Source organism: Ciconia boyciana, chromosome 23 (assembly GCF_034638445.1).
Source record: "Ciconia boyciana chromosome 23, ASM3463844v1, whole genome shotgun sequence".
In the NCBI taxonomy this organism is placed as follows: domain Eukaryota; kingdom Metazoa; phylum Chordata; class Aves; order Ciconiiformes; family Ciconiidae; genus Ciconia; species Ciconia boyciana.
In genome coordinates this window covers 1,610,538-1,628,501 of record NC_132956.1, presented here as the reverse complement: position 1 = coordinate 1,628,501, position 17,964 = coordinate 1,610,538, and the positions used below count along the sequence as shown (strand labels likewise).

Here is a 17,964-nt window from a genome sequence, read left to right as displayed (position 1 = left end):
TCTGATTTTGGTGTCTCACCCGTGATGCCAGCAACGGGGCTGGCTCCCCCTCACTCCAGAGGAGGCCACACAAAGGCTTTTGGTGCTGCTACATGAAAGACGTTAAAGGGAGAAACAGGTGAAGCTTTACAAGGATTTCAAGATCAGATCGATACAAATTCCACTAAAACCTCATGCTAAACAAAACCTTAACATTCAAATCCACATCCAGAAATTCTGGCCAAAATCCCTGACACTATGGACTTCACAGTGATGCAGTCCAGCCAACAAAGAAGTGGAGAATACTAAACTGCCTTCGCCTTGGAACTAGCTACTGAAAAAAAAAATTAAGAAAAATAATGTAATTTTCTAGTATTGCCTCAGAGTTGATTTATTCCTGATATAAAACTAAACTTCACAATGATATGTACCTTTTTCATGCATTATTCTAGATGGCAGTGTAAATCAATTGCGAGTGCAGCCAGTAAAGTTGTTATTGCCATCTCCAAAAATCCTACAGTATAGAAAAGATTCAAAGAATTATTAATATTTCCGATATTTGTATGTGCCGTGCTTCTTGGGAAGGCACACACACAGAGGTTTTGAAAGTCAAAATAGAGCCATTGCATGGTTTAAAATAGTCCAAAACTCTGGTGACGGAGATTAATGTCTGCTGCAATGCTTTTTCTCCATGGTTTTGTACCATCTAAAAATGGTGGAGAGCATCACCTTCCCAGAGTTGGAGATGAGAGGGCCGGGGTGCTGGAGCATCCCGGCAGGAAAGCCTGTCCCAGTCCAGTCCCGCTCCACCCTGTGCGGCCCCACAGACCTCCCAACCTTATAGAAAAGAAAATGGGATGTTTTCTAATACCGAGAAGTCATTTGTTTGATTAAGGCAAATCATATTTGCATTCCACCCAGGAATATTTCAATACCAAACTCAGTACTTGGGAGGAGCGGCTGCTGCTGCACACCGTGCACCATTTCTCCCGGCAGCAGAGCAGCTGAATCAATTCCTGCCAGCGAAGCGCTCGGGTTCCCGTGTCCGCGCTGCCAGGTACCGCTGCCGTTATTGACAGCGACGTGCACGCACACGCACACCCACAGGCAGCTCGTGCTCGTGGCAATTTACTCCCCGTTAAGTGCTGCCTGGTTACCATCACGGCAGAGCCATCTCCTCCTCCCCACTGCCAGCGAGCACCCAGGCGGGCTCTAATCCCCGCAGACCGCGGGAGCTGAGCCGGAGCAGCAGCAAACAGGAGTTGCTTTGTTTGTGCTGACTTGGGTAAGCAAAATATTATTTCCTTAATAGCCATTTGCTTTTCCTGTCTGTTCTGTGCAGTGAAGCAGGTGGGATTGTGGCTAACCTGTTTGTTTTTTTTTTTTAATGAATTTTATCTAGTAACAGGAAAATAGTGGAGGACGTCTCTGCGCAGACTGTTAGTTGAATATCCTACAGCACTCATATTTAGCAATTTCATAGAAAGCTGCCTTCTGACATTTTACTTCAAAAGTATTTTAAGGAATCTGAGGTATTTGTAATGAAAATTGTGATTTTGCAAGTGTTCATCAAGGACTACTAAGTTAACACACTGCTTTTGAATCGATGGAGTGGTGGGATGAATACAAGATGTTTAATGTGGATTTGTGTTCAATGGCGAGCTCATGTTTTCAATTTCTTGTTCTTTTGTCCCTGAACACAGAGGCTAGCCTGGCAGTTAATCCACTCACATGCAGATTGCTTGTTTTGGTGTATTTTTTAAAGCAAAGCTCTTTGACTTTGTATTCTCCTTTTTTTCTGTAAGCTACTGTGGTGGGTTGACCCTGGCTGGACACCAGGTGCCCACCAAAGCTGCTCTATCACTCCCCCTCCTCAGCTGGACAGGGGAGAGAAAATATAATGAAAAGCTTGTGGGTTGAGATAAGGGCAGTTTAGCAAAATCAAAAGCAAAGGCCACGTGCGGAAGCAAAAGGAAAACAAAAGATTTATTCTCTACTTCCCATCAGCAGGCGATGTCCAGCCGCTTCCTGGGAAGCAGGGCTTCGGCACGCGTAGCGGTTGCTCCAGAGGACAAACGGCGTAAATGACAAACGCCCCCTCTTCCTCCTCCTTTCCCTTGGCTTTTGTGGCTGAGCGGGTGTCATATGGTATGGAATACCCCTTTGGTCAGTTTGGGTCAGCTGTCCTGGCTCCGTCCCCTCCCAAGATCTTGCCCACCCCCAGCCTTCTGGTGGGGGGGGAGATGCTGGCGAGACAGCCTCGATGGTGCGGAGCTCTGCTCAGCGGTGGCCAAAACACTGGTGTGTTATCAACACCCTTCCAGCTACCCATACACAGAACAGCACTAGGAGGGCTGCCAGGGGGAAAATTAACTCCACCTCAGTCAGACCCAGTACAACTTCGTTCTAATTCTAAAGGCAAAATCGTGAAAGCAGCATGTATCTTCCCCCTCCATATGTAACTTTGTCACAAGACTATTAATCATGTCTTACAATAATTTTGCTAATGCAGTATATCCATTCAGAAGCAGAGTGTCTGTCTGCAGATGGATTTGTTACTGTGGGATATGAAAGCGGAACAAATTTCTTCAGGAAATATTTAAGCAAGGTCATAATAACATTCATTACATTCTAAGCAATGATGTGTCATTTGCTGGATCAGACAGAGTATAGCAGCAGTCACATTTATTGACTTAGTCTGTAGAAAAGCCCAAAGGTTAGACATTAATATTGAAACTATTTACCACTTTCAGCATATACTCATCAGACTGAAGTCTTGCATATTGCTTAATTTGTTATTATGGGGGAGAGGAAAGATAAACAAATTAAAGCAATGTTACGTACTTCATTTTAATCTCCAAAAGTCTTTACCTACATTAATTAATGAGCAAATCCATTTTATTATGCAATCTTAACACACTACTGTTCTTGCCCTGTCAAAAGGTGAATGGGCAACAGGGCGAACATGGACTCTTCTCTAGACTGGGTGTTTAAAATAATGCATTTTTCAAGTGCATGTTGGGTGTACCCTGTCCGTGCATCCCACTGCTGTGGCTGGAAGACAGGCCCACCAAGCCAGGGGGTGATGCAGATGTGAACGGGGCGTCAGGATGGATCTGACAAACGGTGTATGTCAGGAGCGTGATGGAAGTGCGCAGACGGACACATCACATGGCAGGAAAACCTGCCAGTCCAAGCGCAAAGTCTGTTTGCCCAACTTTTGTCGTGATGTTTTCTATCCCGGGGAAAGTAAAGCTTCATCAAGTAAGCGAGCAGATACATTAAACCCCGTTTACCCATATGCTGTGTACTAGCACCGAGAAAGGTCAGGACATTGTTGGGCCAGAGCCTGAATAAATAACAAAAACCAGACAACAAACATGGCATTCTCGCAGACTGATGCACAGTGCAACAAGTGGCTTAACCAGATTGAGAGACAAAGTAAAGACAAGTTCCCAGAGCCTGCATCAGGAAAGTCACAGGTCTCATAATCCCGTAATCACGGCTGGACCGTGAGGCCTCTGCGTCCTGCACCAAGCCCCTTTGCAAATATTTTCCCATGTATCAAAAGAGGAAAAAGTATTGAGAAGAACGTGATCCAACATGAGGAAGGAGGAAGGTGGGCAAGTATTCATCACCCGAGCACATATGCAGCATTACATTTTAGGCAATTCAAACATTTCATTATTTTGCTCTCAAAATAGCAGCACTTACTCCTCTTCCTCGCAGAAAGGCGAGGGGAGGCAGGAAATGACTTGCTCATGATGGCACAGAAAAACTGAGAAAGCAGGAAATCAAATACACGTGTAGGGAGTCAGAGCTATTCATCCAGCCTTTTCTCCAGATATCAGCAAAACCAAATGCCGTACACAGAGAGTAACAGAAGGAGGAACTATAAGATGAACAGATGATTCACAGGAGACTAAAGAAAACACGATACTACCTTCCTTTAGAAGCAAAATCCATTTTAAAAAGAAACTTGTTGAATTCACAAGGAATTAAACATGAGAATACTAAGGGAATCGAGCTCAAACGAGCAAATTTGGGCAAATTTGACGCTAGTGCTCGAATGGGCCAAATTCACAGAAGCAAGTGTACGCGGCTCCACTGTCACCTCCCGCCGGGCAGGGGACGGCCACCTCTGCCCTGGTGCCTGTGGCACAGACCAGCCTCCCCAGGAGTGATTTCTCTGCACCGCGCCGCTCTCGGGCTGCCCCCAAAGAGCTTGTGCCAACTGGGCTGCGCTTCAGTGCAGGGGCTGCACAGGAACGGAAACTAAAATACTGTTTGTCCCTGGGGCCAGGCTGACCTACTTTTTTTTTTTTACTTCATATTCTTTGTTTGACAGTAGGCTGGGAAAGAAACGGAGAGGTCATCTGAATTTTACCCGTCATTCAACATCACACTGGCATCACGCATTTGATATTTGGTTAAAGCAGATAAAACTCACCTTCCACCAGCAGCTGAACGTCTCTGCTGAGAATTCTCTTTTTGCGACGTTACAGTTCTGTAGAGATTTGGGATGAGCGGATGACTCCGAATGAAGACTTCATTTTGGGGCTCAAAATACTGGCAGAAAGGTTTCTACTACTTGATCAGCGTTTTTGTGAAGAACTTTGGATCTTCACTGATTCTAAACAGCAAGATATGGCTGGTTTTTATAAGGAGTTGTATTTCTAGGAGTTACACGTGCATCAGAATCCAGAAGGTAAATAAAGGTCAAGTGCACCCTGGCCTTTGGTGACTTTATAGACTGAAGCCTTCAACTGTTTACAACTGAGTCAATTTTGTTTCCAATAATGTTAAATTAACCTTTAAAAAATTGTGTCAAGGAGCTCAAAACCCTGAAACCGTGCTAATTAGGGAGATAAACTAGGTTCAGGAGGAATTCAATATCTAAGCTATCTTTCAGCTTTTTCTCTGCTTTAATACTTCCGCCTTTTCCAAACACTTAGTTTTACGTGAAAGATTGTGCTTTGTCTTTCGAAGGCTCAGCTGTGTCTCACAGGCTTTGGGGCAGCCGCTCCTGCTCTCGAGAAGTGCGATGCTCCCCGTGCCAAGGGGATGCTCCCCGTGCCAAGGGTGCTGCTGTCAGCACCCAAGCCCCTGCTGCCTGGGGATATTTTCAGCGCATTTCTTTTGTATCCCCATAGTGTGGACAAGACACTTTTTTAAATATAAATTTTTTTTTTTTCTAGTCTCAGGGCTTCTTTCTCACCTTCCAGCACACTTCCAGCTCTGTAATGTTAGACCTGATCTTATTAAGGGTGTTTAGATACTTGTATAACATTTCACACCTCCCAGACCTTGTGCAAGCTCTAACTAATTCTGCCACCGCTCCGGTGAGCTCCCCCCGGGCTGACACCGTTACTTTCTGTATTACAGCGGTGCTGCCCAGCCTGTGCTCTAAAGAGCTTAGCAGCGGGGGGGAGGTGGGGACTGGGACCTGACCAAGGTCAAGCCGCCCGTGAACAGCAGTGTGTTTCAGATGCATGGATCAGCCGGGAGTCCCACGGCTGCGGTTACTGACAGACCAGATTTCCTGCAGTTACATCCTCCAACGCCAATAACATGGGCTCAGCCACCACCCCGCAGAGTAGGGGCGACTCCAGAAAGCTGCATTTTCTGCGAGCTGCCTTCGCCATCCCCTGCACGCCAAGTGGGGGGCTGCAGGCAGGGACCGCTTGCTCCACGTCTGCGGCACAGACACACGCCAGCAGGGCTGGGCGCCCCTTTGCCATGTCAGCGGCCTCCCACCAGCCAGCTCCGCAGCATTGCAGCCCTGTGAGAAAAAGGCAACGGGAAGGTTATGACTCAGAGCAAAAGCAATCTGTCAATTAACAAAAATTAAAGACGACAGCAGCACAAACTGTACGAGACAGATCAACAAAATATTTTATATCAATTCCCCTCCCTGCAGTCACGAGGTCTTTAAACTATTTATTATTTGAGCGATAAAGCAGCTCGACCATAATCCATCTCCATCACTAGTTGGACCTAACTTTTAATCCATTAAGTCATGGATGCTTTAGTTAAAATTAGCAACCATTCAGCAGGGCTTTTTTAACCACTAAATGTGAAGCACAATATAAACATTTGTAATTGCCAACATGCGCTAAATGAGTACACTGACAAGAGAGTATTACCGTATGGTCACCAGCTCCTACCCAGCTGATCCGGTATTACACTGCACTGACGGCTGGAGCAGGACGTAACGGCAGGGACATGGTCAGCACTAACAATTGCGAGTGGCAAAAGCAGCACAAAATTTCATATACTTGAAAAGTCTGACTCCTCTGACCGAGCAAACACCATTCACGGCATCCTGAATCCAGCTAGCTGCTGGGTAGTCCTGTTCTTCACGCGAGCGCCTGCCACATCAGTCACCTCTCTCCTCCTCTTCTTCCTCGCAGCGTTCCCTGCTTCCACTCTGGAGGAGATGGGTCGCAAGGAAGAGGACGATGGCAGCTCCTGGAAGAAACAGACGAGCAACATCCGAAAAACATTCATTTTCATGGAGGCCCTGGGATCGTAAGTACCACAGCTGCTCCCCAGACAGAGCCACCTCTAGGTACCGGCTTCCCAGCCCAGGGCAGCGACTCCCTTCCTGGTGCTGGCCAATGCCACAAGAAAACGGCTCCCTCTGAGACAGGCACCCGTCTCCGGGTGAGGGGTGGGCGCCCCGTCGCTGCTGCACACTCGCTGCTGGTGCTCTGATTCATGGCTCGTGCTTGCCGAGCAGCACCGAAGCAGCTCCTTCCCACCCAGCCCCGCGGCACAGCTCCGGGTCGGCTCTGCCCTTTCCTCCTTTCCCTCTAAGCCTGCATGGCAGCTTAGTTAAAGTTTTTGCTCTTTTCCTGCTGAGCACACTGGTCTGCTGCTGCTGCAAGGTCAAGGGATAGCTCTGGGAGAGGTATTATAATAATAAGTCGTATATTTAGCTCATAAACCCTGACTCAGTTGAGGGATGAAACAAGAACAAGGATGCTCAAGTTGTACAATACTTCTCTGTGAGTTAACAGCTTAATTTGCCTATTCATGCGAATGAGACAAGAAAACATTTCCAAGGTGGTGGAGGAGGAATTGAATTACCTCCACCACCGAGTTCTGTCACAGCCAAATTTTCTGCGACTTTAGAACCCACGGCAAAGCTCCCACAAAACAGCTAGTCCAGAGTTGGGCGACATTTTAAATTATTGTGTTCCTGGTCAGCCTCAGAAATTAGTTAAATTATCCAGGAGCTTTCTCTAAAGGAATGAGGTTAGAAGAAGCTTTGTTCTCTCCTAGCCAACTTGTTGATTCATCATTTTTTAATAAGGGGCGTAATTATTATAAACTGTTTGGGACAGATATATAGAACAGATGCCCCAGCATCTGATTTGTAGGTTGTTCGTTTCCTATTATTACATTAATAGGAAAATTTAGCATTAAAAATTGGGATTTTTTCCATGTGCACTGCTTCAGCTAGCTGAAGAATATAAATGAAGATCTGGGACTTAAAACTACCTGGAAACTTACTATCACCTTCCCCCAGCATCCACAACTGTTGGATTAGGGACCTTAGTGAGGACATCCCTGCCTATTCCCTGAGAGCTCTCAGGAACTTGAAAAGCATTTCCACAAAACAGCCTTCAGAGTTTATATGGATAAAAGAAGAAAAATGTGTGAAACAAGGAAAAGGTCCCAACACCACCTGCTTTTTGGGCCAGAAGAGAGAAGACCATTGCATATAATTTACTGAGTGAAACAAAGATCCAAGTTCATCTGTTGGGATGCCTTCCCAAAAACCTATGGGGTTTTTTGTTTTGGGGCAGGCGTTTGTTGTTTTTTATTATTATTTTCCTTGCTAGGAACCAGTCCTGGCACAGCCCAATTCCTCACAGCCCCGATGGTCTTGCACATTGTTTCAGCAGCACTCGGGCCGACTGGAGGAGAAGGAAAGCTGAGCCGAGCAAGGAGCTGCCTTAGGCTCCTGCTCCCCCCCGCACCATCGCCGGCTGCCGCTCCCTAATGAAGACACACGAGCACAGCGCCGCGTGCCAGATGGGGACGGCTCCGTGCTCAGCCAGCCTATCTGCACAGCATGCTGGATTGTTTAGTGGATTATGGGAGATACAGGTTTTCTGCCCTTGTTTATTGGGTTTGCTGCAATAGTATCCCAACCAAGAAGGTGCTTCCACCTTCCTCACTCTGCCCTCCGGCTCCCTGCAGCGCTCTGCAGACTCAGTGGCAAGTTCCATTTAACTGCCATCAATTAATCTGTTGCTTATTTGATGAGGATTATTGAGGACTGACCTGGCAAAGAATGCACTGTCACTATCCCAAGACACGTGTTCAGCTGCCTAAGACAAACCTTTAACAGGATTGCGAGCTTTAGGCATGTTATAAGTACCCACTTATCGCTGCACTGGGCTGAACCCATATCAGGAATGCACAACACACTCATTGTCACTTTGTCATTACGGGTACGCAGGTATTAGCAGTCTCTGCAGAACGGAAAACACGTTGGATGCTGAATGAAAGTATTAACTGAGGTTATCCAGTTGTTTTGCACTTTAGATATACAAAACGTTGACTGATATACCCAAACAGCAACATAATTGGGCTCTCCTCACTGCAATTCGGCCATCTCAGTCCTCAGGGCAATGCTGACCAGGGGAAGTGAAGGACTACTTTAAGACGGCGGGGGCTTTGAGGAGACACGATTTGTATTAAGCAGGAATTTGGCCCCGTTAGAGTTGGAGGCTGTTGAAATCTTTCCATGGGGGGCTGTTAACCCCAACGAGCGCCCAAGCTGCAGACTGCCCCATCAGCGAGGTGGTTATCGATACAGCCCTCGGCTGGACTTGCACTTAGCCCGGGAAAATCCCCCCAGTTCCAACGGATTCAAGTGCAAAGGTTCCTTGAAAGGCAGCGAGCTGTGAGACCACGGACGGTGCCTCCTCCTGCACCCGCCCCCGAGGCACTCACTGAAAAGGGTGTTTGCCATCGCCTCCCCGGAGGCGTGCTCTGAACCCGGCCCATAGCCCGGCACACGCGGGAGTAACACGCCTGACTGGCTTTACAGACAGTCCTGAAGAATGTGATTGAATTTCATTGCAGGGATCTTTTTTGTCCACTACCTCAACACAGCTTCATAATGAACTATGCAAAAATAACCTTTTATCTACAAACAGAGAAAATTTGGGGATTTTTTCTACATATTGCATAACCTTGCATTGAATATCCTAAGCTTGGTGCTGCTGGAGATATAGTTCTAGCTTTACAATCAGCATCCACTTAAGAGTTAAATTACTACCATTTGGCTTTTCGTGTTATTTCCTCGTTCTCTAAGTATCCTTCCAGTTCACAGCAGCAGCATCTACTGAAACACAACTTCTTCTCCTCTCTGCAGAGGTGCCTTTTCGGAAGTTTTCCTAGTGAAGCAAAGAAGCACTGGCAAGCTCTTTGCTCTGAAATGCATCAAGAAGTCTCCTCTCACAAGGGATAGCAGCTTGGAGAATGAAATAGCAGTGTTGAAAAAGTGAGTATATATACGTTGTAACATAAAGTAGAACAAACGTCCTCTCCTAAGATGTGTGGCTCTACAGTAAGAATAATATAAAGAAACAAGTATTTCTTTCTAAAGAATATATAAATAGTATTGTGAATTAGTAGATTAGTAAAGTTTCTTCTCTCGTTCCTTGGCTGGACTTGTAACCCCAACAGCCGTACTGCCCCAGATCTGTGGAAGGAGGTAGATGAAGCAAAGCAGTACCCAGGGAAAGGAGAACCAGAGTTAATGCTTTTGCAGTCCAAGTAAGGCACCTGATGCAGAGCAGGCAGCTGCTTAAAAACGAAGGGTCTGGTCCTCCGCTGTTGGTGCCTGGTGCTCCGAAGGGAGCTTGCAGTGTCGTCAACAATCCTCTGCCACGCAGCGTGAGGGAGATCAGCCACCAAACAGCCCAGTGAACTTTCACTGGTGATTAAAGCAAGGCAACTGTTGCATTTTCCACTTGAGAAGCCACTTTGTCCTTGCCAGGTTTGTTTCTGACCCACATTTATCTTTGCAGAATAAAGCACGAAAACATCGTGACTTTAGAAGATATTTATGAGAGCACAACGCACTTCTACCTGGTCATGCAGCTGTAAGTATCAGCAGAGCCATTTCTTTGTGGGCCATGGACGAAGAAGAGTGGCAGGACCAGGATGATGCACCATATTTCAGCACCTACACACCAGAGTCCCTCACATGTAAAAGTTGCATGCACAAGAGCCATTCAAACACCCCTCGCTAACAGCGCGAGAGCCACGTGGTTTGAACTAACCTGGACACTTCTCATGCTGTCTTGGCCCATGCTCATTTTAGCAGCAAGTTTCTAAACCAAGATTAGGATCTATTTATGCAAATTAATTCATCACAGTTGAGCAGGGTAGAGACAGAAGTATTTCTAATTAAAGCTGTGCCATGCAGGGTTTCTAGAAATGAAAACGGGCAACATGTCAGCTGCAGAGAAAGCAGCTCGCTGTGGGCATCAGCTCTGAGCACCCGGCTGCTACTGCTAACTTGCAAATTTAGCTAAAAGGAAGCAATCACACAAAACCCTATATCCACTTGTGTAGCAGAGCCTGGAGGCAGTCCTGCCCAAGGTGCTGGATGCCTGTGGCTCAGACGTGCCGGGAGTTGCATCATAACCTTACCCAAAATCCCTAGGTTTACCAGTAATGCTTACTGGCACCCTGAAATTGCACTCAACAGTGTCCATCAGCCTCTCAGCCTCACAAAAACTGCTGCCCAAGGAACAGTTCTACTGTAGGTGGAGTTGTAAAAGGACCAGCTTGCCTAACACAAAAGCATGATTAGCTTTGTTTAATTTTCTTTTCAGTCTTTTTCTTTCTGAACTACCATTTCCACAGGGTATCTGGGGGAGAGCTATTTGACCGAATTTTGGAACGAGGCGTTTACACTGAGAAGGATGCAAGTGTGGTGATCCACCAGGTCCTGACAGCAGTGAAGTACCTCCACGAAAATGGAATAGTTCACCGTGACCTGAAGGTGAGACCTGTCCCCCCAACAACAGCAGCGCCTCGGGGAGCTGGCGTGACTGCAGGCTTCACCCGCTCTGCCCCGTGACTTTCTGTTCCTTTCCATTTCTCTACCACAAATTTCAGCCTCTGACCACTCTGTGTTCACAGCCTGAAAACCTTCTTTACCTTACTCCCGAAGAGAACTCCAAAATCATGATCACGGACTTCGGCTTGTCTAAAATGGAACAGAATGGCATCATGTCCACTGCCTGTGGGACTCCAGGATATGTTGGTAAGCCAAGGATCAGGAACGGGCTTGTGCTGGGGACTGTCTGGAAAAAAGGTTGTGCATGTACAGTACGTTGTCTAGCAGAAAGAAAAAAAAATACATAATTATGTTAACAACAACATGCTACTCACAGATGCACTGCATTGACCACATAAAGACTAGATTACAGATTAATGTAGAGACTGTAGAATCCCAGAACATTTAAAAGTGCAAAGAAAACGATAAAAAAATATTTCAGCATTAGTCGTGTATTTATTGAAATTTTAACTCAATGGGATTTTGTTCGATGTCCACCAGACTGCATGGGCTTGATCCACAGCTTACTGGTTAAAACCTCAGGATGCAGACAGAAATTGTCACTGGCTCTTTCTATTCAATGGCATAAAATAGATACAAAAAGCACAGACCAATCCAACTGCTAAATGGAGCTGTTACTGGCTGATTCTCCTGCACTGACACCTCAGAGGCCAAGTGTACAAGGACTACTGCTTTTCCCAGTATTGAGCAATTTATTATTGCTTAGAATTTTCATTTGGTTTTGCTGTTCTGCAGCCCCCGAAGTCCTCGCCCAGAAACCATACAGCAAAGCCGTAGACTGCTGGTCTATTGGAGTCATCACCTATATCCTGTGAGTAAGAGCAAACAGCATCCCACTTATTTTTCCATGAGTTTCCCAACTCCTCCATTGCTTCAGACAGCTCTGCAGAGCAGCAGTGCAAGCAGAGGCGATACTGGACCTCCCATTTTGCTGCGGGAATACAGCGGCGATGTATTCTTCCTTTGCACAGACTCACCAGACCATAGAAACTAAAGGGATGTGGGGAATCAAGTACTGGAGCGAAGATGAAAGGAATTGCATTTTCTCTATTATGTACCTCATCCTATGCTTTGGTTTTTTTCAGTTGCCTACAAATATCATTCAATCTTCCTCGGTACTTTTTGTTTCATTTCCTCCCACACCATACAGCTATATACCAGCTGTGGCTTTGTCCTTTCGCTGCTGCAGTTAAGTTTTTAACTCTTTTCTGCAGCTTTACCAATACACTTAGATGTGAGGGACAGATGGATGGATAGAGCAGCAGCCTCTGTTACTCACTCCCTCGTGTTGCCCGCGCGTGCCCAGCCTGGCCGGGCTGTGGAGGAGCCTGTGCAGACGTGGACGGCGGCGCTGAAGGACCGCTGGCTTTCTGCTCTGTTCCAGGCTGTGCGGGTATCCTCCTTTCTACGAAGAGACCGAATCCAAACTGTTTGAAAAGATTAAGGAAGGCTACTATGAGTTTGAGTCTCCGTTTTGGGACGACATCTCCGAGTCAGGTAAAGCTCCAGCACGAGGAAGCACCACGCTCCCTCCCACAAGCCAGAGCCCTGCAACCCGTGGGCACGAGCCTGCACCAGCCGAACCCCCGCGCACCCCCCGAACACCCTTCCCTTGCCTCGGCAGGGACGGGAAAGGGTGAAGCGTTGAACTGAGTCACTCACGCAGCAGCAAACCCCCAGACGTGGGAACTGATTGCAGAGGCTCCCAGCACCGCAGTAGCAGGGGTGATGATGCCAAAGCCGAGCTGCACTGGCAGAGCCTGGGGTACCTTGCATCCTGCCTGTAATGCAGCATCCTCAGCTGAAGCCTCTGTTAACATAACTCTGATTTTCACAAACACAATTAGTGAGCTCAGAGTGGGCTTAGGTTTCCCTTGGAAGCAGGGGAACTCCAGGTTTTTTTCACTCTGTTTTTCTGCTTTGTTTTTGGTTTTGTTTTTTTCTTTTTTTCCTTTGCTTTTCTTCCCATCAGGTCACATTTCCTTACAGCAACACACCAAGCCGTGTCAGCCACCGCTGCACCCTTCCACCAGACTGACTAACCTGCTCGTGGAGCTCGCCTGCACAGAGTTTACTGAAGCCAACATCTTAGCAGCATATTTTGAACATCAGTCTTTTATACACACAAACAAAACTAGCGTGAAGTTTGTTAGGACTTAATAACAAACACTGCAATCCTCCCTGCAAAAAAAAAGGAAAAAAAAAAAAGGGGAGGGACGTAACTGCTCTTTACTGCAATTTCTAAATCTGCTCAGTTTGCACTTTCTTATGTTTTTCAGAGTTATTTTTTAGCTGAATAATTCAACTCAAATTCAAAATCTAAGGCTGAAGTTTGGTACGTCCCTAGTTAATATTTTTTCATCTACAAACATCCCCCTGTAATGGAGTAATGAAGCGGTACAAACACCACTTCCTCGGGGCTGAGCTTTGCAATGTTTATCTGCTAGCATTTACCATCTCCTATTAGGATCGTACCTTGGAACAAGGAGAAAATAACCTTTTTCTCTCTGCTTCTCCTCCCCTCCTAAACAGCCAAGGATTTCATCAGACATTTACTGGAGAAAAACCCGAACACGAGGTTTACCTGTGAAGAAGCCCTGCGGCACCCATGGTGAGAGGACCGGGGCCCCGGCAGTAGCTGGTGGCCATGGGGATTTACCAGCCTCCGCGTCTCGCTCCACGTGCTCGGTGGTAGCTGAGAACAGGGGTGTCTCCCCAGCCCCTGTTATTAACGTCACCGCCTGCCTCCGCATGGCCCTGGGTGCTTCTTTTTTGTGTGCAAAGAAAGAAAATGATGAATAATTAAAGATGCAATTTGTGCATATTTGCCTCCATAAACAGAGGCAAAGAAGAAATCCCACCCTGAGCCTTTCCAAGCTTTGAAGTGTGTGTTTGTGTTACATTTTGTTGCTGTTTTTCCTTTGGGTTTAATTATTGCTGATTGAACGTACAAAGCAGTTAGTTGCCTCCAGAATATGGAATGCCTTACAAATGCCATCTGCCTACAAGCCCATTTTCTTCTCTCCCCATCTGCAGGATTAATGGAAATACAGCCCTTCACCGTGACATATACCCATCTGTCAGCGCTCAGATTCAGAAAAACTTTGCAAAGAGCAAATGGAGGGTAAGTCGTCTGCTGGTGGGAGCCTAGAGCCATTTCACTAACAAATGCCAGTTGCTGCCATCTAGCAATAAGCAAGGCTTCAGTCGTGTGGGTAAGAACCCACAAGCTGAGATCCTCCAAAGGCTGCCTGAAAATTGTATGCAGTTACTGTTTATAGTATGTTTGGACCCATATTCCCTGCTGCAATGCATACTGGTAGATTTACCACAAACATTGCACTGTAGTGGCCTCGCCAAGAAAGTAAAGGATTATTGCCTGTATACTGAGGGAGTGAACTTGGTGCTCCATCAGCAGGTCTTTTTGGGAGCTTAATCCAGCTTTTCCTCCTTTCAGCCTTGAAGATAAAGCAGTACTTCATTTCTATCAAGAGTTCTAGTAAGAATTTAGATGGAGAGGGGAATGCCATGTGTATGATAGCTTTTTAAATACTTACATTCAAAATTCAGCTCTAGTCTCCATTTCACACTGCGGGGTAATTTACAGCTGTTCCCCCTGATTTCCTCGTGTAGAAGTGGTTGTAGTCTTCAAAAGCATCCACAGTTTGCACTCGATGGAAACCACAGTGTTTATACCAGGAACAAGCGCATCCCACTTTCCACATACTGTGCAAACAGTCAGCGCTAACCAGTACAGCGCTGCCCGCCCTGCGCGTGCAGTCAGCGCCTAAGCGGGACAGTCCGTTCGTCCCGCGGCACCCACCCAGCCTAGCATCGCTAGGTGCTCACCATGGGGCTTTTGTCTTTTTCCCCAGCAAGCCTTCAACGCCGCAGCCGTTGTGCACCACATGAAGAAGCTCCACATGAACGGTCACGCAGCGGCTGAAAGCACCCTCCCCATTATACAAGTCTCAGAGGCATCCAGACCCAACACACCTGTGGCGGCCACCCGGCCAGCAACGCCAAACAAAGACAAGGACATGTCACTCCCTCTGGTCCCCACGCAGGGCTGTGCAAACCCTCCCGCTCAGCTGGAGAAAGACACAGGAATGGCAGAGGGAAAGCTGCAAAGCCACTCAGAGAACGGACCGCTGCCCGCAGGCAGCAGCCTGGTCCTGCCAGATAACCACAGCCCGCCAGCCAGAACTTCTTGCGGCTGCAGTCCAGCCTGCATGGGGCACGAGAAAACGAAGACGTCCTTCTGCTCCGAGACAGTGCTGCTTAAAAAATCTGCAAAATCCCAGTAGGTATCCAAGTCATTAGCCATAGTTTCCAACAAAGTATATGGGAATAACCATCTCTGGAAGGAGTTGCCTGGCACTTAAGTTGCCAGCCCCAGGTGGAGGTAGAAAGAAGGGAAGAATAAGGACAGAAGCAAACGTTTTGACTGGCTGGATAGCGGTGCCCAGCCAAGTGTCTTCCATGCTTGTAGGACCACCAGGAGAGGCACATTGCCCAGGCTGCGTGGCAAAGCTTGCAGCGAGCTGAGGCAGCAGCGCTCAGCTGCCACACTCCATTGACATGAGCACATTTGCTTTCCAGAAACTGCAATTGCCTGTGGTTAAAGCTGCTGATGCCAATGACTCAGCTGGTGCTGAGTGACTGGCCCCTGCCTTTGCTGCAGTGTTGACTTGCACCCAGCTCTGCTTTGCTTTCAGCAGCTGATGTTCTTTATATTAAAAACACAACTTCAATTTGCCTGCAGAATGATCGTAAATACTGCTATTTCTCTTTCTTCTTCTTTCTCTTCTGATTCTTCCATTTCCAACCAGTCATTTCAAATCAGAAGTTCTTGTTCCAATGAAAACCAGTAAACACTCTTCTCACTGTGGCACTGGGCAAACTGGAGTTTGTTTGATCATGTGATGAGGAGGCAGCCACCGGGCTCCCCACATTGCCAGCGGTAAGTGCTCCGCAATCCAATCGCTAGCTGCTTTTAATTAATCCCATTATGGCATGAAAAAGGGAAAGGCACAAATAGCAAAGTGATTGTACATGAAATAAATTGACTGACAGGTTTTTTGCAACAGAAAAAGCCTTAACTAAACCATCTTTCAAGGAAGAAATAATCTTTCAGCTTCCATTAAGGCCAGTCCAGTGACTCTGAATCCAACTTTTACAATTACAATAGGGCTGCCCAAGGAGCATGTGAAAGGAAGCCAAGCGTGGATCTGTCATATCAAACTCTACAATTATTCAAAGCTGCTCACTGGGAATCACACTGGAACCAGCTCCATCAGCTGGGATTAGGGCTTTTCAGCTGGGTCTCAGCTGTGACCACGAGCAAAGGGCTGACAACAGGCTGCTGGTCCACGGTCAAGTGTAGACAGGACATTTCTGCAGCCTGAAGGGCTGTTCCCTTTCCCAGATTTGGTCCAGGCAGGTCCGTTTAAGTTGCTTTGTTACCAGAGAGCAGAGCGTGGAGATGTTCGTTTTGTAGGTGAGCAGAGTACAATCATGAAAACTAGCTAAATTGTTATCATTCGCACCACCTTGTATGTGAGTGGTAAGAATAATTACTCTTAGATCCTGCACTACAGAATGTTCCTCAAAGGTGAGCATATGCTAGCATAGTTCTCCACAAAAGCTACATGAAGTGAGCTACATCCTATCATCTTTTATGACGCTGTCTACTGATGAGATTATATGAACAGAACTGTAATATACAAAGGATTCATAGAAGAGACAAATGCAAGTAAGATCTACTATAGGGTCCAAAAAAGGTCCATTCCAATGATCAGTCATGTAATAACCCTTTGTAAATAAGGCACACAAAGGGATCTAAGCTGTTCCTAACCCCCATGCTACTGCTTATTAACAGAGCACATTCTGAAGGTAGCAGTCTAGTGAAACAAAGTTCAATCCTCAATTGAAATTCTCTCTCTTGCAGAAACAGAAGGGCTGTTTTACTCTTTTTCTGCACTTCAAAGCCAGACATCAACAGTGCAAGCAAGAAAGGAGGCTGTGACCTGCCAGGAGCAGGCGGGCAGCAGCGTCTCAGAGAGCAGCGACCGACTGGTGACAAGCAGCACGTTAGTCCCAGGAATCCATCAATGCAGTGACCTCGGGGTGTTTCTGGATCCTTAAAGCTGGGAGAAGGCACTTCAGCAAAGGAAAGTCTGAGGCTACTGCTAGCATATTCAGTGTATATTATCCATACGACATCACTCAATGCTATAAGCTTTTGTTTTCTGTATACTGTTTAGTTGTCCAATGCATAAGTGCACTGCACAACGTAAATCCTATAAACCAAAGCCATGCAGAGTTTTACTCAGTGGCAGCTCAGTTATTTTTACAATCTGCATCCTATCCACTCCTTGGATTTTGGTTAGTCCCAGGCTGCAGCACTCACGTTCAGCATCAACCAGCTGCCCAGGCTGCACAGTTCTCACTTCAGCTACAAACGGAGAGGCAACCTGCTAGCAACCTCCATATGTCTGATAATAATCACAGCAAGGTCTAAATTCCCTGCTTCCAAGTCTGTAATTGCACAATAAATACTTGCTTAATAAAGCTGAGTTTTGTTTTGTAAAGTGCCTGTTGGTTATTCATAGAAATCTGATGTGGAAACGGTCTATTAAGTCCCTTCTAAAGCATTCCCCGTGCATCTGCAGAGCTGCTCCCTCTGGTATTTTTCTGGCAAAGCGTTACATGGTAAATAAGCAGATTGTGTCAGAAAGTCAAACAAGACATTTGACTTCACCTTTGAGTATGAGATCGCATTTCTCTTATTTGTGTAAATATAGGTATGTTGTATAGATATGATAAAATGGATAAAATTCTCTATTTCTGTGATCTGGTTCTTTGACAAA

At 46.5% G+C, this 17,964-nt stretch overlaps 1 protein-coding gene across 1 annotated transcript; it reads left to right on the top strand.

Annotated features, from left to right (window-relative positions):
• Positions 1 to 1,079: 1,079 nt before the first annotated feature.
• Positions 1,080 to 17,637, top strand: CAMK1G (calcium/calmodulin dependent protein kinase IG). The gene is made up of 13 exons (XM_072844935.1): positions 1,080 to 1,264; positions 6,393 to 6,510; positions 9,374 to 9,502; positions 10,032 to 10,106; positions 10,876 to 11,014; positions 11,155 to 11,278; positions 11,828 to 11,903; positions 12,477 to 12,589; positions 13,625 to 13,703; positions 14,129 to 14,216; positions 14,968 to 15,395; positions 15,925 to 16,055; positions 17,043 to 17,637. The coding sequence occupies exons 2-12, from the start codon at positions 6,419 to 6,421 to the stop codon at positions 16,016 to 16,018; spliced, it is 1,437 nt and encodes a 478-aa protein (XP_072701036.1). The 5' UTR covers positions 1,080 to 1,264; positions 6,393 to 6,418; the 3' UTR covers positions 16,019 to 16,055; positions 17,043 to 17,637.
• The last annotated feature ends 327 nt before the right edge of the window (positions 17,638 to 17,964 follow it).